We start from the raw sequence: 23,807 nt of genomic DNA, 5'->3' as shown, positions 1-23,807 counted from the left end.
CTGTATTCAGTCTGAGGACACTGGAATCTTTCTACTCCATATTTGCTAGGGCTATATGTGTATTTAAGTGAGTTTAAACAGGGGAGTGGCGAGGGGTGTTTCATAACCTTATAGGAGATTACAGTTTATAGCCAAATTATCTCCTGAATTACATTAGCTGAAATCAATGTCTTCTCCTGGATGAACAGACTGTTCCATAAAACCTTGACAGATAAAGCATTAATAAGTGTCAGAGCTGACTTGGTCAATTGAATGATTTGCTGACGCCTCTTTTTACCACAAGCCTGCACTTTCAAGTTTAGTGCCAAAGGTTCACTATATATAGCTGAAGACAGCAAACAGATGTTCTCTTTTGGCGCAGATTTCTAAATAGCTGCCTGTTTCATTAGCTCTGCACTGAGGCAGCGTTCTCAGTCAGGAAATTTAAAACATGGTGAAGCTACAGCTGCCCAACCCTGGCCTGGAGGACAGGATACCTTCCCATGCAGAACTTGAGGTCCTTGAGAAAGAAGAGGCAGACTCCAGACCAAAATGGGATAACAAGGCTCAGTATATGCTGACGTGCGTAGGGTTTTGTGTGGGCTTAGGAAATGTGTGGCGGTTTCCATATCTCTGTCAGAGCCATGGAGGAGGTATGTCTTTAATTTATCTTAACTGACCTTGACTATAAATTAGGTTTAATCTCTCTTTTGGGAAACAAATTATGGCATAAGCTTAGACCTGGTCAGTTCCTATAAGAATGGTGACATTCATCTCTAGCAGACTGTCTAGACGGAGAAGGTTATTTCGCAGGTTATGAAGTTATGTTAGTGATGAAAGAAAAGAAAGGGACTGGCTTTATTTTGGGACATGGGACTGATCACATCGGTCTTGCACTGTCAAGTATATTTTCTGAATCTAAAACTAATGTTACTTTGCATACATACATAGATGTAATGTATGTTCAAAAATATTAGTAAACTACTTATGAGTGTGATTCTGAACATGATCTCAAATTACCTTTTCATAATGGGGTTTTGGACTGATCTGTGTATTGGCTGCAGGGTTAGTGTGTGTGTAATTTATGCTAGGAACAACAGTGTGAAAGTAGTTAACATTAGAATATGTGTTTAGCAACTGGTGTTATTAAGTCATTTAAAATCTGGTTGTATTCTGTTTACCATATAATTTTCTGTCGCTCCTTAGGATTCAGATTAGGACTGAATGACCACATTTAGAATTTTGTTTCACTGTTTTGCTGTTTGTTTTTAAAGATGGTCTTGAGCTGAACCATTGCTTAAATATTACATGAGAATATAAATTTCTCATTTTCTGACAGTCATTTCTGCCCACTATGTACTTTTGACTCTGGGATATGTGTAAACAGTGTTTGTTCCTTTGTGATATTTGATCTTGAAAGAAAATTTTTTGGCTGAAGGAGCAATATTTCAAAGTAATTTTCATCAAATGTGCACAGTAAGATGTTTAAAAATTGCTCTTCCTAGTCAGAGTAGGGACCAAGGAGGGCTCTGTGGGGAGCTGCTGGTACCAACTCAGGGACATCTAACAACAGATGACTCAGTTGCAAGAAAAGATGCTTTTAACATAAAGATTTTTCTCACATGGGCTGGTGTTTAGAGTTTGCAGTGCAAAGTGAAGGTCATTTGCAGCACAGCCAACTCTTGCAACAAAGAAGTTACAAGACACACAAAAAAAATCATAACCCCCTTTCCATGTGCGAGACTTTTGATTTGAAAACATGGATGGATATCTCCAAAATTCATGGCATTCATTGGCTTCTCAGGTTCTTCTACTTAGTCTTAGAAAAAGGACATGCCCTGCTTCCCAGGGTTGATTTATAGGCACTTTCCTGCTTTTCTGTCTGACTTTCCTTTCCCTTGTATCCTAGCCATATGAAATGCAGCTGAAAAATTAACGTCCAACAAACACAAAGAACTTGGTATGGATATTGGTTTTCTGACTGATGACAGTGAAGGTTGATGAGTTGCTTGTGTGTGTCTGTCAGTATTGTGTTTTAATTTATCCTTTGGCAGCAATTATTTTTCTTTCTCATCACCCTGTGTCTTGTCCTTGTTCAGGAACACTAACAAAAGTTCTCCCCAGCTTCTTGCTTCCCTGGGACTCTCTCACGCAAATTTTAGGCAGCAGTCCTGGCTCTGGGCTTAGAGCTACTGTACAGATATGTGTCCCTGTAGCCATACTTGCTACTTTCTGTATGAATTCTTCTGCATAACACCAAATACTGTGACTCATATCGGTACATAAGAGTGAGCAGCAATGCCTTCCCATGGCTTCCTAGAAAGGACACCTTGACTTCATCACATGTGAAGATGGAGAGCTGTTGTTCAATCCTTCCTCGCTCCCTGCTGTACAGTGCACCTCAGCCTCTTCTGGTAGGTCTCAATCCAGCTCCTGCCACCACTGCCATCCTCTCATTACAGCGCCTGTTCTCTAACTTCTCCCTTCAATCGGAAAAAAAAAAGGCTCTTGCTGTTCTTTGGATGGATGGCTTTGAATTTGAACATGTGACTACTCGTGTTGTAAAAACAGATCTTGAAGTTCTTATTTCTGAAGATATTTTGGCATTGAGGCAGTTTCTGCCTCATGAGATTTTCTGTCTCCTGCATCTCTAATTCCCATTCAGCCATGTTCACAGCATAGCAAGCACCCAACAGATGCAGCACTCTGCATCATCTTTGGTTGCATGGAGACTCTTCAGTCTGGCTTCAGCCACCTCCAGTTGGAAATACATATTTACTAGACATTTTGGACAAGTTTTGCCTTACTCTTTTGCCACTCAACACGGTGGACAAGATGTTTCATTCATCTTTGCATTTGTGTGGCCCACTTAGGGACACAGAAGTTCCTCTGTAACAGAGTAGGGAAAACTGCAATGTTAGGCACCTTCTCCCAGGTTAACTAATACAAAGCACAGACCACACTCATGAGTGCACTGAGGAAGCTCCATTTTCCCCTACTCTGTCCGGTGCCTTTGCCCTGGATGGTGTATGTCTTCACACTTCATGTCTTCAAGAATTGTCTTCATTGAATCCTGGGTGCAGAGCAGCAGGAATCCCTGCTGCTGCTCTCTTTCAATGGAGAAGCAGATTATGCTGCTCCTCAGTCTGTCCCTGGCATGATTATTTTACAGAGTCCTAAAGCTCACATTGGATATGATGATGGATTATGGCCATGCATTAAGAGACAGAAAAAATTGCAGCTATTTACCACACAGTAAACATCTGCAGAGGATGAGAAAAAGTCCTATGTGGTCACGTCATTAGAGGGTGTCTGATAAAGTGCATGCAGAATCAAGGTTGCACAGACTACCTCATGAAAGTAGTTTCTGAGGGCTGGCTTTGATATCTTAACTTCTTTCTTTTTGAAATATGAGTTATATGGAGGAATGTTTGGAGTCCTTTAGCATGGGTAAGTTCTGGTAGCAAGGGTGTAGACAGTATTTCAGCAGGGACACTCCCAGATGAGGCTGGATGTCCACCCACTTTGTGAATCAGTGTTTGCGCATTTTGTATCCCACATGAAACACGAATAGACTATAGTGAAGTATAAAATTTACCCTTGTAGTACTTGAACTTAAAGGAAGGTTGATTCTTTCTGCAAATTGACTGTAGTGAAGGAAGTTAGGAACACTGAGTTTATAGATAACTCTTGTTTTCAGATGTTTGAAATTAAATCTGGAATTATTTGAGGGTTGCTTTTTCCTAAACACAACACCGTGATAGTGTTTTAACACCATGATACCCAAATATACAAAAAGAAATCTGTGGTTACATAATTTACTTACTTTTGTTGTCATAGATTATGAGTTTACATTTTTAAAAATGGAATATTTATCCCAATAAAATTTAGTACAGTAAAGCACATTTTATCCTTTTCACATCTTAAGAGTTGTAAAATACATCATTACCCCAGGCAAACTAGATTTCCATATACACACAATGTAAAAGCTACAGCGTTTGCCTTGGTGCTTTCACTAGCTTAATGAGACTGAAATTTCCTTTCATTTGATAGCTATCTCTGACATTACACATAGCTTTTGTTTAATCTTTATTGAGCAACATGTCATTTAATCAGCTGTTAAACATTTTTGTTTCATTGCTGATGAGTATTATAAAAAAGAGGATGCATATTTAATGTTTAAACCATTGATAAATAAAAAAAAAGGTCCTTAAGTCTACAGCTTGCCTATGTCTGCAGAAAACCTTGCCATTGTGTGAGAGAGAACTACCTTTTCATCTCTGTGCATGTCACACTGGACAAAGTGACAGTAATGACATCAGCAGTTCCTCACTGGTACTGGTACCCTCACTACAGCTGAGGTCTAAGAACATGACAGTATAGATAAACATCTCTGTCTGAAGTTTACCTGTCTTCCCTTTATGAGGGATTCTGTGAAAGCAATAGTAATTTTTTCAATTTCACATTAGAAACTCTTAGATTAAAGACAGAGTAATAGCTATATGGATGTTCAAACCAAATATTATGTGTTCTGCAACACAGTACTGAAACAGGATGAGAATCCACCATCTCACCTGTAAGGTTTTCAGACTAGAAGACTGCTCATTGTTTATATACATCTATTCAGCATTTCTTTTCAAGTCATTGGTTTATTTGTTAGGTTATAAAATTGTGACAGCTTAAAAAGCATTGATTTTTTTTTTATGTCCCATATAGCAGCTTTGCAGAGTCATTATCACTTATTTTTCCATTATAGCTTCTTTCAGAAAGGTTAGGCAGAGATAGAGGGAAATGGAAACTACAGAAAAGTTGGATTTCTGAGCTGTCTGCTAGAGCTGAACCCTGGAAAGAGAAGAACCCAAGAAAGAGAAAAAAAGTGGCATACATATTTGAGAACTGCAATTTTATTTCTCTTGAAAATATACCAATATTCTTACAGTTAAATATAGGTAGTTTTACTTGTTTGTCCAGTTCTGCCATGGCACACCCTGCATTTTTAACTCATCAGAGCTACCATACTATACATGGCCAGCCCTTCAAGCTAGAAATGTTTTAGTTGTATCTGTTTGTGTAGGGATATAGGTTCTGCACTGCAGGTGTATACATGCACCATGTACTTTATGTCTGTGACAACAAAAGGGGTGGACAGAGACCCACCTTCTCCATCTGTGTCCATCCCAGAACCTGAAATTTATTTCCCAGTGAATCCAAGGTAGCAAGGAAGCTGGGGAGCCGTGAGTGCACAGCTGGAAAGCACACCTTCTTCATGTGATAGATGGCTCCATGAAGGGCATCTTTTCCCCTTCTTGTGGCTGCGTAGGGAACGTCGCGGAGTCCCCTTATCTGACTGTTCTGTCACAGATGTGTCATGCTTAAAGGCTTATTTTACAACGTTTTACTAAAGGTACCTCTGTAAGTATCCTGAGACCGCAGGGAATCCCTTGATGTTGACAGAGCACTTGTGGCATGTCCACCACAGAAGATGGTTCAGTTCTGAGAGTCTTGCAGCAAACCTGATGCACTTGTGCTGTCCACGGGGAGAGTTATGGCATAGGGACAGGCGGCTGCTGAATCTCACTGTCTCGGAGGGTGAGGTGTCATGTCTCCCCAGACTGCTAGAACTGCGTGAGCGGAGGAGCACTTTGCACTTTAGGTTTGCAAGAAAGTTTCAAGCATGGAAAAAAACGGAGCCCAAGTCAGAATATCGATCATCCTGCTTTCTGTTGAAAGTGAGAAGTTGAGGCGACCTTTGAATGCTTTCTCAAGGAAATGCTTTTAATGCTCCATAGGAAATGGCCTGATCTTCCCTCCTTTCTGATAACAGAGATGGTAACTACCAAAAAGTATTTTATTGGACAGGTACGATAAGAAAAAAGTGGCCATAGATCGAAAGGACTATAAAGGCTGTGTATTTCCTTACACAACAAGATCTTTGACCAGGGGGAGAATTTCTAATCAAGTTCTTGAGTGATCTTACTGTGACCTGATAAAAAAAGTGAAGCGTCTCCCTTAGGAGCACAGACGGTTAAGCAATGCACCTTAGCAGAACTAGCTGCCAGTCCATTTTTAAGTTTCAAGAGACCATCTAAAATCGCTGCAAGCTGAGTTTCAGAGGGTGACGAGGACCTACCCTGAGTGCAAATGAGGAGTATTTGGATCAGGTAGCTGTACAGAACCACCATCTGGGCTTAATTACTGCCATTGCTGAGGAGGGGCTATACCAGAGAGAATTGAGATGGCAGTACAGCAGAGACCTACCTGGCATCTGAAAGAGGAGCAGAAAGAAAAGATGCAGTTGGAGCAGCCATACAAACTCCGTAGGGTCAGGCTTCAGACTCCTAGGAGGTGTCTTGGGGTTAAAGCACAGGCAATGCTCTGGAGCTAAAAATTGCTGGTATAAACACATCCATTTTGTCCTTGTCTCGTCTTACCCTCATGAGAGCTCCTGGACAGAGTGCAACAGGAGGGAAATTGTGTGTGGGCCTGATGTGAGGTTGGAGCACACAACAGATTTCTCCATGCACTGATGAGGAACTTTATTTCTGTGAAAGGCCAGAGGCTCTGTGTGTGCAGGCTGTCCCACTGACCCTCCCATGTAGGCTGGAAGCTGTCAGGATGTAGGGGGTTGGATCTCAACAGTGAGAGGGCACTCATGGCCTACAGTGCGAAAATCCTGTTTTCTGCGAAAGCAAGAATAAAACAATAGGGAGAAGTGTTGTTGACAGAAATAGGGTGGGGTGTCCATAGAAAACAAACTCTTTGAAGCCAAATCTGCAAGCACTACATGCCTAATCAGATGAAGAGGGGCCCTTACATGCGCACCAGTCCATGTTCCAGCACAGCTAAGCAAGCCCTTACAGACAAAATGGGACAAATCTTTGGAAATGCCAGAAACTGTCTAAAAGGACAGAGGGAGTCAGTTCCTTGCAGTGACTGAGTCTGACACAGTTTCTGCAAACATCGGAACCTCTGCCAGCTGCCAGAGTCGGGCAGGACCTTTGTATTGCCAACAATGACTCCGGGGCACAGACAGCGGAAGAGTACATCACCATTTCTGGCGTAGTTGCCTCTCAGCAGCCAGTCAACAAGGCATGGAGGGACGATTGCCCCATTATGTCCGACATTAGCAGCTCCTGCTGCCAGTGATTTTGTAGGGGTCTCCGGGGTGGTAGGAAGTCCCTCTGCAATTGAAATCTGCGCTATGTGTTTCACAGGTTTGTGATATGAAAATACGTATCTGGGAAGGCACGAGTCAGGAAGTGATGGCTTTAGCACTGATACCATTTGTCATGATATCTCAGCTAAGACCCCAGTGCTAAATGTGAATTTGCAACTAGAGGAGTTCAGTTTTCTCCAGTCAAGGATGGACCACCATCCTTCATTCCTTTCTGTCATCACAAAATAGCCACTTTCCTCTGAGGTGAGAGAGTACCAGCTTGAGGGTCCTATATCTAACAGGTAGCTGCTCCCCACTAATGCAAGGCTTTTGTTCTTGCAAGGACTGCATGGTTTCTTGAAAAGGGAATGTAGCTGAGACATGAGAAGTGGGGAAGAAAACAAATGGGATACTGTCCTCCTTGGTGATGATGTCCAAATTATCCATTTCCCAGGGTGACTGACACAGAAGAAAGAGAGGAAGAGTCAGTCAGAGTTGGAAGTTTAGCAAACTTCTCTGTGAATAACAATTCATAATAAGTCCTTCAGTTTTTCATTCATAAGAAATATACCTGAAGTTAGTTATTCTTCTGTCTCTCCTCTGAAATCCCTTCAGTTTGTCGGTCTCTGTTTTTACAGTGATAGATAGCTTTTAATGCATGCAAGATGAGCTACGCTGATTTTGAAACGTGTTAAATTTTTAGTAAGAAGTTTTTGTGTTGCTAAATGACACGATTTAAGTGCTCAGCATTTTGAATAGCATTTTATCTATTCAAAACTAATGATTTTGATTAATAAATCTTAAAAACATCAATGAAAGACAGATGAGTAACTAGCATTACTTGAATTCCATAGGAGTGGAAAGCAAAAAGCGTAACTGGCTGATTTCATTGTAATAGTGGCCACTTGGTACAACAATATTGTTTTCAGAAGACTTTATTGAAGTACACAGAAAATGAAGACTTTGCAGTAATGATCATTTCTAAAACTTTGGCATAGACAATGTCGAGAAGTTATCCCATGGAGCAGAAGAGCACGCAGTTCAGCTCTTCCAAAAAACATTCAGCTGCCTTGAATTCAAAGCTGTAATTTCCATTCTTCAAATTTCATTTTTCACTGTTATCTGATGTTCATTGCATACATGAGGAAAAAGTCAGCAAGTGCCCAAATCTGAACTGTTCACAGACTGTTTTGCTTTTTTTTGTGCACTTAGATTATTTACTGCCTATGATTAGGGAGTTAAATGCTTTTTGTAATGACAGATAACCGTATTTCTCATATGCAGTCATTTTCAAGTATTTGGCCCTGCACTTTGGTGTTCCGCTGTGGTGTTACGTGTTATCTCCCTGTCCGAGGCACACTTTATTCAGGAAAAAATTAATTTCAAAAACTTGTTTATACTAATCAGACTAATCATAAATAACAAGGTTTGAACCCTGAACTTCAGATCTCTTCTACTCAAATATAAAAGCTGTTGAACACAGTTGCCAGGAAGTTGTTGGTTATTTTATGAAGACAGCGCCAGGCTCCTGCCTAATCTTTTGAGATATCTTGCTTAGTTCATTCAATTACTTCATCTAATGATTCACAATTATAAAACCATAATCTTTCACAGAAAATAAAAGGAAGTCATTCCAGGAAAGTACCTACCTTGCCTCCACTTGCAATCCAAAGATGGCTTCTTCAAAGTTTATCACTGGAAGTGTATAATTTGTGTTTATGTTTGCCACTCGGGAGGAATAAGAATTTCGACCTGAAACTGTGTATGTAATGAAGTCCCCTGCTTGAGCAATCGGGCAAAAGCATTGTTCAGAAATTGGAGAATGGTTTCCACAACTATGCTTGCAACTCACTCGCTCTTTCACAAACCCTCAGAACTGAAGTTTGTGCTTTATTGTAGTAGTTCCCTGATGCAAAACATCTTTTGGGTTTTTTTTTCTTTTCCATTTCAGGAGCTTTCATGATCCCTTTCCTGGTTTTGCTGATCCTAGAGGGTATCCCCCTGCTTCATCTTGAGTTTGCCATTGGCCAAAGGCTGAGGAAAGGCAGTGTGGGTGTCTGGAGCTCTATCCACCCTACCCTGAAAGGGGTTGGTAAGTCTGAAGAGGATACAAAAAGCCACCTGAGAAAGCAGAAGTCTCTGAACTGATAACCTTAAGAGCAAAGCTTCGGGATTTTATTATGGTGTGCCATAAGAAATTCCAGGATCTGTTCCTTTTCCATTCTCACTAACTCTCCATTGATAGGTCACATTAAGCATGATAAGGCACTATGACAATTTGGTATCCACATTCCCAGGTACTATGGGTCCAGCTAAAACCTTTCTCTAATTTGAGACCAATTTCAGGCTTCAGAGACATTTCCTGTATTATCGATATTGGCTGTTTTTACCATTAGCATGGATGTTTAAGTGTGCCAAAAATTTGTTCTGTGGCTAAATAGTAGTTGACTCTTTCTCTCAGCTGGTCTACCAGACTTCAACTCCACGTAATGTTACTTTCATACATCTGAGAGGGGTACCACACTAAGAGCTGTGGAGATGGTATTTTGCAGAAAATGTTTCTTCACATCTGTGTTAGACTTCTGAGTATTCAAATACTCTACATGACAATGTAGTAAAAGCAGCATGATGCACACAGCATTAAAAGCTGCACAGATACCTCATTACACAGGAAACACAGGAGGTGCCATCTGAACATCAGGGAACACTGAGAGAGTGACCAAGTACTGGCATAGGTTGCCCAGAGAGGTTGTGGGGTCTCCATCCTTACAGATATTAAAAATCTGCCTGGACATGGTCCTGGACAACCGGCTGTAGGTGGCCCTGCTTGAGCAGGTGGCTGACCTCCAGAGGTCCCTTCCCACCTCAGCTGTTCTGTGATTCTGTGATTACCACACACTTGAAAGGGAAGAAACACAGCCAGTTAGGACTCCTGTTGGCATCCACTGCATCTGTAAATCAGTTACGAAAGATTTTTTGTTAATTACATGTGGAATTTTTCAAACTTCTTCAGAACCTAAGAGCCCTCAGGAGCTAATCATTAGCATCTAATGTCTGCCAGAGACATCACAAGAGGTTGATTACTTGGGAGCAAGTGGAGAAGGAGAGATACCAGCTTGAGTCCTGTGCATTTTCACAGACTGTGCCTCCTGGCAGCTATCCACCCTATGCACCAAAGATTAGCCAAACATGTCCGCTGGCCTCTGCAGTGACATTGTGGAAGGGGAAGACAATCTGGGTCTCATTTAGGCAAAATCCCAAGTCAGTTGACCTTTACATGTACCCAGCATCCCAAACTCCCTAGATATCAGTGGGCAGGACTGTGGGTGTCAGCTTCAGTCCCAGAGTAGTTTTAGGCTTTATGTCTATGTAGACATAGACATGTCACCTGTCCAACATCTAGATAATAAATTCGCAGTGATTAAACCTACATTCAGACAAAGAAAGGAGAGGGGAAAGGCTATAAACTATGGAATTAGGGTGGGGAGGAGTGTCAGGAAACATTGAGGGTCATACCATATATTTTGATATGTCTTGAAGACAAGAGCATTGAAATTTACATTGTGTTCTGATTCTTTTTTTCTTTTTAGGCATAGCGGCGATGTTTGTATCCTTCCTAGTGGGTTTATATTATAACACTATTATTGCCTGGGTAATGTGGTATTTTTTCAACTCATTCCAAGAGCCCCTGCCTTGGAGTAGCTGTCCTCTCAATGACAACAGAACAGGTATAGTTTATGGAATATTGTATTTTGTTGTGCAGCACATTTTTCCGTTTCTAGCAATTAGCCTAACTGAGCCTCTTTCTGTAAAAAAACAACAAGGCATGGCAGTCCTGTCAGGAACATTGTGCTATTTTAATACTTGTGGTTTTTAAAAATTCACATGATATAAAATGTGATCAATACTTAAGCTTTGAAACAAACTTTGACTTTTTATATGAAAATTCAGAGCTGATTTTGACAGATGTGTTCATATACATAATATTCGCAAAGTGCAAGTCTAGCATAAACATCAACATTTTCCAGATTTAGATACTGTGTTTCATCCATCCCTTCACCAATAGCCCTGCATTAGCATATTGAAAAGGAAAAAAAAAAAAACAGAGAGATGAATAATCCATATCGAATATTGTATCTCTCCTTATGACGACAGTTAATAGCTCCTTGGAGACTGCTTGGTGACAGCAGCTTTGTTTTCCGTAGTCAGCCCTGCATGAAACTCTATGATGAAGCAGGTTTTTCTGGTGGGTCAGTGAACAGGTCTTCAGAGAGCTTTGCTCCTCGCCTCCCAGAATGAGTACAAAAAGCCTCCTAGAAGGGCAGGCCAGGGCAGAATACTGCACAGGCCAGCGCACTGCAGGGAGCTGAGACTCCAGCCTGAGCTGACAAGACCTTGAACGATGCCCCACAGAACAGAAAGACAAAGCAGTGCTGATCAGAAGGCGGTGTGGGAGGGGAAGAGCCACCTGGCTGCAGGAAGCTGTAAGCAGGTGCCCACACTCCATCAGGCAAGAAAGAGCAGGATGCACATGGAAAGCACAGAGTTGTCTGGGGTTTTTTTGAGACGATGTAGGAAGTGTACAATTATTGAAAAACATCTCCATAACTGCTTTTCTCCTACTAAAAAAAAAATAGTCCATGTAATATATGTACATTTATGCTCAGAAATGCAGAAAAATGAAAAATTATAAAGATAGAAGAACCTTTGAGTGAGTTTCAAAGATTTTATCTGCATGGTTGAATTAACAGCAATAACAATGAAATCTGTATTAAAATCCGTGTTAAACAACGCTTTTTTAAATTTCTCATTTTTCCATAAAAGCAGTTTCTAAGAATCTGAAATTTGCCAGCAATCATTTTGTTGGCATTGGGTGGTATAATTTAGAACACTGGTGTTTATTATGTAACTTCTTTTTTTTCAAGTAAATAAAAGGCATACAGAATGAAAATCATTTTTTGCTTACAGACTACATAGAAGAGTGTGCCAAAAGCTCTCCTGTAGATTATTTCTGGTACAGAGAAACATTAAACATCTCCACTTCCATTGAAAATTCAGGCAGTATACAGTGGTGGCTTTTGCTATGTTTAACATGCGCATGGGGCGTACTGTACGTGTGCATAATCAGAGGCATTGAAACAACAGGAAAGGTACTCTATTTTGGTTTTTTTATGAGATGATATTCATTATGCTGTTGTGATTCCTTATAGATACAGACCTAATCATACTGTAGAAACTACATTTCCTGAGCAAAAACATGTCTAAAACTTCATGTGTCATCACTGGGGCTGCTTTTTGAAGAAGGAAGATGATGAATTAAATGGAATTTGATTTGATTTGATTTGATTTGATTTGATTTGATTTGATTCGATTTATGTGGTAATTTTTGTGAGCAATTCAGCTTCCTTGTCCTTATGGCTCCTAGTAAAACATTCTTTAAGTATTACTACCTTGACATTAATATTAACCCTTAATGCAGGATCAAGGGACTCTGTCTTTTTGCTATGACCATTCTCTCCAAGACATAACACGTACAGATTTATTTGGGGTTGTGCTAGTCCTTAATATTGTCTCTCTAAAAGAGTGACCAATGTTCTGCTGCCCAGCGAAGAAGCCCTAAGAGCCCACGCTTGCATCGGCAGCATCAACCTGATCTCACAGTGCAGGTTATTTTTCATCCTGCTTTTGAATGATCCGAGTTGAATTTCAACAATGACAATTTGTCTGAAGTAGAGCACTGTAACTAAAAATATTTGTTATCAAAGTCTACTGTACACACTGTTTCTCCTGAACACGGTTTTCTGTAGCACATTAATTGTAATTCACTTGAAGCTTGCTATTGTTGTTAGTCTCAGTACCTTGTTTATTGTCCTCTTTTCTTCCCTGCAGTGCTGTTTAATTTAAATGTTTTATTTACGTGTTTCTTGTGCAGGCCGTGTATGTAACATCAACTCTTCCCTACCTTGTGCTTACCATTTTTCTAATCCGTGGCTTGACGCTGAAAGGATCAACCAGCGGAATTGTGTATCTCTTCACCCCTAACGTGAGTCACTGCGTGGTTCAGCCCTCAGTGAAACACTGCGTAGCTCATAACTAACAACTGACTGAAAATTAGTCCCCTCCACTGGTGCTTTTCTAACTGTCCCTCAGACACCTTTAAAATCTTGATTCTGGGAGGTGAATCCTTTACATTGGATGTATAATATACATATACACACACATTCTCTCTCTCTCTCTCTCTCCACCCTCCATCAAAATCTGTTATAAAAAATGCATGGATCATCGCAGAGCAATGCAACAGGGTTGTCGTAAGGGAGCTTTCTTTCTTTTACTGTCTTCTAGTTAAGGATGAGTGTACCTTAAAGCACAAATCGTCCAGCTGGGAGTAGAATCCATCTAATCAGTATGGCTATACGGACAAAAGACCTAAGAGAACGGTTTAACTATACAACAGTTTTTAAATACAATTAAAAGGGTTTTCATTTTCCATGAGAAGACCTCTGGATGACCATTATTAATGCTAAATAATAAACACCTTTTCTGGCAACAGGCATGGCAGCTGTCAGCTATGGAAAGTAAATTGTTTATCAATTTTCAAAATACTTGTAGACAGTACAGTAGTAAGTGTTTCTTTTTGAAAAACAAGTGAGTTTGATGAAAGTATCAACCTATTTGTTAACATTCTTCAAAAATTGTGAGTTCTCCATGGTTAATATTCTTGTCTTAATTATTGTTTTAAATCCCTCACATTCGGTCTAAATAGCAATGTTGCATGTGCTTAAAGCTGTTTGTCTGATGCCTCAGGTTACCGAGCTGGCTAACCCAGTGACGTGGCTGGATGCGGGTGCTCAGGTGTTTTACTCGTTCTCCCTAGCCTTCGGAGGCCTCATATCATTCTCCAGTTACAACTCTGTTCAGTAAGTAGCCAGGCAAAAGCCCTATTTTACATGGATATTTCATTCTTTCAAGTGAAGCACGTCCACTTCTGCCCTGTGGTTACATAGTGATTACTTGTGATGGGGACATCATCACCTCAGCCGTGTCTCTGACTGATTCCAGCTCTCCCGAGCCAAGATTTCAGGCCCCAGTGCTGGCCAATTTCCTGCAGAAAGACGTGGTGACATGGTGGTGCAGGCTGGAAAGAAGGGGACCGGCTGCCCGCCACCAGCTGATGAGCAGGAGCATCCTTTGTGGGAGTGCTCAATGCATGGTGTCGCCCCTTGTCTGCACTCTGTCGGAGCCGGGTGATGGTATACGCTTTTCAAAGCAAAATGCAGACCACAGTTTAAATCTTTATCTTAGAGATTAGAAGGTGTATCTAGCAGTTTTGAAATTGAATTTCAGTTCCTTCCTTAATATATGCCATGGGGCCAAGGCAGAGATGGAGTACAAACTCCCATCACCCAGGGAATGACCCAGTCAGCAAATCATGACATGGTGCTATATTCTACACTCACCCTTCCAAAATACTGGAGCAACCCCCAGTCCCTTTTTGTGCTTTCCATCCCTTCCTCACTGTCCTCTTGAAAGACAAACTGTGCAGCATTCTCTGAACCTAGTATTTTTGAGAAATGTCTCCGAAGTCAGTTTTGGTTATCTAGTTTGGTCATGCATTCAGAAAACCGTGTTTCAGTTTTGGTTCAGGTTTGACCACGCCATACCAGAATTTCAGTCACTGATGTATTCCCTGCCACTACTCTTGATTTCATATGTTTTTCGAAAGTTCATCTGAAACTTTCAGTACCTGTGAGTCTCCCTGGCAAGCCCTCCTTTAGGTCCAAGTCAATGTTCTCACAACTGTGAGGAGCAGGGCTGAGAACATCCTGCATCTTTCCAAGAGACCCGAAGAAAAGGGGCAGTGTCCTCCTGCTTTTCCAACACACAGGGCCGTGGCACCAGGGCATGTTCCTTCAGTTCTCAATCATTCATGACTTAAAGAGGAAACTGCAGAAAGTAATGAAATTCCCTTGGAGATACATGAAAAACCATGCAGATGCCGTAGTGTTACACGGTGATGTTGGGCCACCTGCAGTCCAGCACCAACTGGACCAGGTGGGAGTGATTCTGCTCCCAGATTGTTTGGGAGTATAAACATCTCGGGAAATACTGTGAGGTTTCAATGCCATCAGGGATTCACTCGTTCATCACAAGGAGGAGCTTGAGCAGCTTACTTTCTCTGAAGGGAAGAAATATTTTTATCAAGCCTGTCATTGAGAATCTCATGTCACGGTGAAAAAACTTACCAGCAAGGAATTTCAAATCAATGCCTTCTGCCCACTAGAGACCTATTTGCAACACTGTAAATGAGGAAAGGTCACAGTGTCACAGGTCTTGGCTGGACAGGCTTGTCTTGCCACTGCTCTCAAAGGTGATCAGAAAATTAAATATGACAACATGAAGTTAATCTCAATAGTCCTGTCTTGCCCAAGACAAATACAATATCTAGAGGTTTACAGCCTTCTCATAAAACTACTCACTAATTTAATAATGATTCTCTATCTTCTGGCTCTGCAATTTTTTCAACCTAGCACAGATTCACCGGCAAGCGCCTGCAGCAGAGAAGTCCCTACAAAGCAGTTTAAGTTTCACAATGTAACAGCTTGTTTGTATGACCTTATCAGCACAATGTTCCATCATATCTCCAAAACCTGAGGACATTTTGAACCATCTTCTGTCCAACAATCAACCAAAACTGTTCCCAAGTGCTCTTGGCTACTGCAGCTTCACCATAACAAAGTGCTGTGGAAACTTTTGGTCACTTTTCCCTTCCAACTGTTTGAATTTGAACCCAAATCTTTCAACTTGCAGCAGAACACCCCAACAGCTGTACTACAGCTTATGTCAATGCATGTCTGCACACTTGCATGCTGGACATGAAAAGGAAGAGATATACTTTTTTGCCCTTCACGGTTTACTTTCCATGAGCCAGACGTGGAAACAACTCAGGGAGTTATTCCTAATGAATAGGATTGTTTGAGCGGGGGGAAAAAAAGCACAGCTATTAAATTGCTTAAGGTACCAACTTTTAATTCAGTAAATCTTTCTTTAACAGCTGTACTTGTATATTCTTAGCAAGCATACTGATTTACCTATGCATCTGTAGACGACATTTTTGTTGGTGCTGGTAGCCAGTTTCTAGTATTTATTTTTGAAATGTGTTTGAAATACATTCTTTTTTTTTTTTTCCTTTGAATTACAGCAACAACTGTGAGAAAGATGCTCTGATTATCTCACTGATCAATGGTTTCACGTCCATCTATGCAGCAACCGTCATATACTCCATCATTGGATTCAGAGCCACAGAAAGATATGATGACTGTTTTGACAAGTAAGTTATTGAAAAAAATCCAGAATGTACAGGTGTTTGGCTGAGGCAGCTCTGTTAGCCTGAGGATAATGGATTTATTATTTCTGAACAACTGCAGCTCCTCACCTACATGGTATCAGACCACTCATTACTCCAAAAAAAAAAAATCATGTGGTATCAACCTCGTACAGAGTGATAATTATTAGATCCACCTTATTTCCTAGATAAATGTTGTATAAGCAACCATATTTTACATTATTCCCTGATATTTCCAACAACCAACAAGGGAGAATATTCCATATATTAATGTGCTTTTTTTTTTTAAACAGTTCTTTCAAATATAACTGTCGTTTATCTAATAATTTCTATTTTCATTGAGGTAGGTTCAGTTTGTGATACATTATTTCACTAAACCACTCTAGAATGTCTATAGTTTTAGAGTTAAATGTGAAAAAATAATCACTTGCAGCAATGGATATGAAACACGTTCTGAAAGAATTTATTTACTTAACTGGATAAGGCAAGTTTCAGTAAAATTGGTTCTGTGAAAAACTGGATTTTACATTACACACTTCAAAAAAAACCAGCCAAACAAAGAATACCAGGCTGCTGCTATTTCTGCTATGGCTGATGTCAAATCCTCAAAGGCCCCCTGACATAGTGGCCAAACTATGCAGTTCTGCCTCGGAGCTCACTTGCAATGAGCCACTGCAAGCACTGCCCATTCTCAGAAAGCTCCCCGTGACCAGGCAGTTCTGAGAGTCCTGCAGAGTCCTGACCACAGCTGGATCACAGAGTAGGCACCTCAGGTACTGCTAGTGACTCTGCCTACTACACTGGGAAATTACCCAAATTACTTCAGGAAATTGTTCCCATTTTAATTCCTTAGATGAAGCTCCACCAACCACTGGAAAACTGTCTAGAAAATCTGCACGAAAACATAATGCAGAATTCACAATACTCAATGCCTGCTGAGCTGACACGTGGCTTGAATGTAATATACCCTGTAATATACCTGTAATATACACGGGTCAGCTCTGTATTTAGGTTGCCTCCTGCAGAGCTTGAATGCTTAGGTCTCATCAGAGGTACCTAATTTCAGCACAGCAATTCAGACTCCCTTCTAACTGTGGCTGCCAGACTCTGTGGGTTCCAGTCAAGTTCCTCCACATCAGCTGTAAAAGTGCATGATACATGACCGCAGGCACCTTACACAATGCCAGAAGCTGCCCAGTCTGGGAACTGGTGCCCAGTCTGCAGTGCAAAGATGGGCACCTCACTTCTGCGCAGGTCCCTAGGGTGTCCATCCGTTTAGCTGTCATCTGTACCCTGAAAGACAGTACCAGACCCATCTTGGAAGAAGAATGAAAGAATTGCACCTGCACAAAATTGCTGGACTTCCCAGTTTCAAAATCTGATCCTGAGAAATGGAAACATTGCTTCCTTTGTGTCTTTGTAAAAGACATCGAGCTCTTAGTAACTTGCTTGTTGTTGAAAATGAATCCTGAGGATGTTTACAAATAAATAATTGCAAATTACTTGTATTTCACTTTTTCAGAAATATTCTTACTCTGATGAATGCATTTGATTTGCCAGAAGGTAACGTAACCCAAGATAATTTTGAACAAATGCAGCAGCTGTGTAATATGACCGATTCGACACTTTTTGCAAGCCTGAAGTTTGAATCCTGTAACCTGGAAAGTTTCCTGAGTGATGTAAGTGTAACACACTGGCTCATATTGATACTATAAATATGGTAGGAGCACACAGCAATTTTTTAATTGCTTAATGATTTGCTTCTGAGGTTGTTGGGTTTTTTGTATGCTCCCATTAATTGATTGCAATTAGCTTGGAATGCTCTCGGGCTGCATAATTACTTTTGTTTACTCCATTTTGCTTTTGAAGAGATGATAAACTGTTTAATTGCTCTGAAAAGTACTGGCAGTCTGCCAGACTAGTAACTAAAACCACAAGCTGCTAGGCTGACCTCGTGTAGCTAGCAAAATAGCAGCAGGCATTTCTCTGGAACGAGCTGGTTGCAGTCGTGGTGGGACAGGATGAGTAGGGCAGAAACTCCCGGCGCGAGGAAGCAGCTGGATGAAGCCCTGTCCCCATCGGTACGAGCGTGTCGCAACGCAGGAAGAACGGACCTTGACATTGGGGTGAAAAAAGTTACGAGAAGAGTTAAATGGGTGCACTTTTTTTTTTTTTTTGGTTAGAAAGGTAGTGAATTACAGGTGAAAACAGGTGTCCGTCAAATTCCATGAAACAGAATTTGTATTATTAAGAGGTCTTGGTGGAGGTCTTTGTGGAAACAAAAACCATAAGTACTCTGGTATGGTCTATCAAACACTGAGACCAGTGAATGCTGATGTCAATTTAAGTGCTGTGCAATGTTAACGAGCCTAATTTTGGAGCTTCTGAAATCTTCCACAGGGAGTTGAAGGAACTGGCCTAGCCTTTATTGTCTTCACTGAAGCTATCACCAAGATGCCTGCCTCACCTTTATGGTCCATACTCTTCTTCATCATGCTCTTCTGCCTGGGTTTGTCATCTATGTTTGGAAATATGGAAGGTGTGCTTGTTCCTTTACAAGATCTTAAGATTATACCCCCCAAATTCCCCAAGGAACTTGTTACTGGTAAGTGCTTTTATGGAGACGAGTGACCTCCCCCACTCCAGGGAACAGTTCATATGCTGAAAAACCAACCCACCACCCATCTGCTTTCTGATCTGGCATGGTCCTAAGACTCCTAGGTAATCTACTGAAGGTTTACTCGTGTCCTACGGTGGGGCAGCTCCTGTGAGTTTCCTTCTGAGGCTCACCCTGTGGCTTGCTCGTCAGCCTGCACATGGTGATTATCATCTCCTCTGCTGGGAAGTTGGAGGACCCGAGTCCTTCACTCAGGCAGCACTTCTCTCCGTGCAACTTTGTCCCACCAACTAGGAGGAAGAGGACTAGTTTTCTCTCCTCAGCCTTCTCCTGTTTTTGGGGGTATTTTTGCAGCATGTCCCACCTGTTCATTGTTAGGAGAGTTTTGCCATTTTACCTGCATAAAACTGGGCCTTCTCAAAGTGCCATTAAAAAATAAAGTGGTTACCTTTAGGCTGCAACTGGAGTGAAAGTTACTTGTAAAGCCTTCTAGCTACTGTGAAAATATCTTACTTTTTTATCTTTTGCATTCTTTGCCTAAATGTGCCGTTGTTTTTTTTTCACAGGTCTCATTTGTGTGGGGTCGTACTTGATAGCCTTTATCTTTGTGCTGAAGTCTGGTAATTACTGGCTGGCTCTATTTGACGGTTTTGCTGGCTCTATTCCCTTGCTAATAATTGCATTTTTTGAGATGTTTTCAGTCGTCTACATTTATGGAGTAGACAGGTATGAAATACGAGTTAAACATCACTGGAAACTAGTGCATAAATTGATTAGTTGTAGAGTTGCAATCATGCTACATCTCAGTGCACAGAATTTCTGTTACAGAAATCACTGGAATTATGCAACTCTAGTTTAGGGTTGCTTATATGATTTAGGTTTCTAAAATAGTTCTCAACAAAAAGAAAAAATGCTTTGTTAAGAGTGCAATGGGAATCTTTATTTGTACATGAAGGCTTTCCACTTTATTAATACATCATAATAGATAGTGGTCTATAACATCCAGCTTAAATAAACACATCCCTAAAATATCACAAGAAAATATTAAGCATTAGCTGGAGTATAATAATATGAGTGCAAATTATTTATTTATGTAGCCCTGGAGTATAATAATATAAGTGCAAATAATTTATTTTTAAATTAGGCATCAAAATGTACGTATTTGCAAGTTACATAATTGCCACTATATCTCATTTACTTTTTAAATATGGTGACATTTACAATAAATCTTCTTCAAGACAATTGCATTAAATACTTAAATCATCAGAAGCAAAGTACAAGCACATTGGCACTGAGCTGAAAGTTCAAAGCAGAGGTATATCCCAGGAGTGTTTAAAGTGAATGCTGAATGATACTGTCCAAAGCAGGGATCTCCACGCAGATTGCGGATATTGTTTTACAACAGGATGCAAATCCAAAGCTACTGAGATGCGTTCTTAGCTGATAGATTCAGGACTTTATCAGTTCTAGCAGTGAGTAATTTTCCTATCATATTTCTAGAGTTGTAATAAATCAAATTTTGCCATCTTCTTGTTCACAATTAATATGGAAGAAATATGAAAAAAAGTGTGGGAACTTCAATCACCCACAGGTTTTGCTTGAACCTGTGCCAGACCCTTCAGCTGTGCTGTTCCTGCTGATGGGATGAATGCCCTTGTGGCCCATCTTCCCATACTTAAGAGTTTTAGATTATTGGAGGAGGTATGAATCAACTTCACAGAATCACAGAACTTAGGTAAAGTAGACAAGCAGAGGGAGTACCCTACAGAAAAAAGGCTTATTTTAATTTGTTAAGGACAGAAAAGTCTGTGTTGATCACTTTTCCTTCCCTTTCTAATCTCAGAACACTTTACAAAGTCAAATTAAAAATATTCCCAGGACACAAACCTGGGCTGAGGCCACAGAGGGGTGGGCATTGATTCAGAAAAGAGCTCCACACCAAACTTTCATGTTCCTGGCCAGTACACACTGCTGTAGCCCTCTCTGAGTACAGAGCTTATCAGGTCTGCCCAAAGGTGGTCTTATCTGCTCCAGGTGAGTTTCTGTGACCTTTTTCTGAGAAAGGGTCATTGCTAAAAAGATGGCTCTCCTGCTGGAAGGAGAACCTGCGTGTTATCCATGACACTCACATGAAGTACACCTGGATGTTCTTTGCAGTCAGGACGTGGGGCTCTACATAATTTCAAGAATGACACCTAGGTCTTGGAAGTTAGGGACGAAAAGATAAAATAAATCTACCTAGCGACTGAGACTCAGCTGAATTCTGTGTGTTGTTGATAGCTGTAGGACCAACTGAATAGTCCCCTCAGGCTTACGCTCATAGGATAAGCAGGAAAGCCAGACAAGAAGACTAACAACAGAAGCTCTAAACTTTCAAAATACTTATTTATTAAGAAGTGTGTGCACATGGTGCACATGTGTCGTGTGTAGAGGTCATAAATTGGTTCAGGACTGATGCAGACAGCATCACTCTCAATGCAGGGATTATTTCTTCTCGTGAAGATGTTTTTGCCCCATTGTCCATTGCATGCTCTATGAATAAGCAAAATAACACACTTTTTAGGTATGCAAGTTAAATATTGTTTCAGTACTCAACCGGAGAAAACTGCTAGAAAACCAAATTAAGCAAATATTATGCATAGAATAAAATTTTGAAAGTGACTCCAATTTGGTTTTGCTTTTTCTTACTATTGTGTCATTCCTTTTAATTTATGCAGCTTTGAGGTGCTTACAAAAAATCCTGAAACAATACCGCAATATGTTATAGGGAAAGTCCACCTGCACTGACTCTTTTGTGCTAAAACTATTTTGCATATGCTCAGGGGCTTCTTGAAGAAAGTACATTCCCAAAACTAATTTTCCTGACTTACTTTTGAGAATTATGAGCTAAAAAGTCTAACATGGTTACAGTGATATCTGCCTTCATTTGAACTACTTAGGTCTAACTCCTGATATTGTCATCAGTCCCTGTTTCATATGGACATTGGCAACGTCCTGGGAAGCCTAGCTAGGTGTAGTCTGAACTTCCCTATTTATGAGCAGGGACCCTTTGATCTTGACCATTTTTTATGGTCCTGAACTTCCTGTTTTTGTTACTAGGTTTAACAAGGATATTGAGTTCATGATTGGACACAAACCCAATATTTTCTGGCAGATTACCTGGAGAGTTATCAGCCCACTCATTATGTTAGTTATCTTCTTCTTTTATTTTGTGGTGAAAGTCAAGGAAGAACTGCTCTACAGCATTTGGGACCCTGGATATGTAAGTATATAAAACTAAAATATTTATTTTGAACTACATAATGTATTCTTCTTTAATGTAAGAGTCACAGTCAGTTATATTCTTCTGCCAGCTGAGACAGTTTTCCAGTAAAGAACTTACTACAAGGCATAAAGTAATAATAAAAAGTAACACTTAGAAAAAGAAGTCCTAAATTCAGCTGTGATGCTTGCAACTGGTACATAGTGACACCTGAGTAGCTTTTCCGAAATGGAGAAAACGAAAACATTAGTCCAGTTGTCAGGCAAGATTGAAACAGATGTCAGTTCCCCAACAGGGATTATAGAAAAGCTGGAAATGTCACAACCTTTCTATATTGACGAAAGACCAAATCTGTGAAGACATTTTGGTATTGCATTTTTTTCTGTATGCATTTAAAATCACAGAACAGTAGTCATCACTGACAGAAGGAATTAATATTAATTAATATTAATTTCCAGATTTCTTCTTTCCTTTCACAAATGTATTGATATGATTTAAATTAGTATTGCAGCAATAAGTTGCCTGCTTTTCTCCCCTTGCAGAACAAAAACCTGTATGTGGTACAGAGAAGGGCAGAATAGAAAAAATGAGGATCCCCTCATTTTCTCTGTCACCCTATCTCTTCCATACCTGCCTACCTTTGCTTTTTTGTTCTCTGGCCTTATACCAGTCACCATCCTTAAAGCATAAACAGTCATGCAGAACACAATTTGTAAAGATGAGTTTGTATTTTCATAAGACAGAGGCAGAAAGGGAGAGAAAGGAGGACAGGGAAACGGGACTGCTTTCTTCTCTCCTCCTTGGCAACCTCACTTTCTTCTTAATAATGTTTCAGCCCTCCTGCACCCTTTGGTTTCAGCCTTCCCCCCCAAAGGCCGCTTGGCTACCAAGCCCTGGTGGCCTGTGACCCATCCCCTCAGCTCCCCCCACGCTCCTTTTTGCCTGGGAAGTATGCCAGGAGCAGCCCCACCCATCTCCCTTCTTGGCCCTCCCACCAGTCTCCCTTCTTGGCCCCTGCTTCTCTCATGCCATCTTCTCTCCGTCACTGTTAAGTAAAAAGAAGTCCAAAACAGCTGAGACTGGAAGCCTTTCAGCTGGAAACTGCTGTGGAACTGGCAAAGTGTTGTGCCATTGTGGCGAGCTACTGCTCTGATCGCATCTGTTGAATTATTGAACGTCTGCATGTTCCCAGGTATTTGCTCCTCATGACTTTCTACAGCTTGACTGTTTGCTCTTTCAGGAGGATTTCCCCAAAACACAGAAGGTTGAATATCCCAGCTGGGTGTATGCTATTATTGTAATCCTCGCTGGAGTGCCTAGCTTGTCCATCCCTGCCTTTGCCATCTACAAAGCCATCAGAAATTGCTGTCAGAAAAAAAGTGATCGTACAGGCCTGATGATCTCCACATCTGAAACTTCTGTTAATGGAAACTTAAAGTATTCTGCATAA

General features: G+C 40.7%; 1 protein-coding gene across 1 annotated transcript; it reads left to right on the top strand.

Moving 5' to 3' along the window:
* Positions 1-430: 430 nt before the first annotated feature.
* Positions 431-23,807, top strand: LOC104338156 (sodium-dependent neutral amino acid transporter B(0)AT1). Its single transcript, XM_009944176.2, has 12 exons — positions 431-632; positions 9,087-9,227; positions 10,726-10,863; positions 12,104-12,285; positions 13,068-13,178; positions 13,940-14,052; positions 16,335-16,463; positions 18,001-18,157; positions 18,879-19,083; positions 19,662-19,821; positions 22,195-22,357; positions 23,598-23,807. The coding sequence occupies exons 1-12, from the start codon at positions 431-433 to the stop codon at positions 23,805-23,807; spliced, it is 1,911 nt and encodes a 636-aa protein (XP_009942478.2).

Source organism: Opisthocomus hoazin, chromosome 3 (genome assembly GCF_030867145.1).
Source record: "Opisthocomus hoazin isolate bOpiHoa1 chromosome 3, bOpiHoa1.hap1, whole genome shotgun sequence".
Taxonomy (NCBI): Eukaryota; Metazoa; Chordata; class Aves; order Opisthocomiformes; family Opisthocomidae; genus Opisthocomus; species Opisthocomus hoazin.
This window is presented reverse-complemented; position numbering and strand designations above follow the sequence as displayed.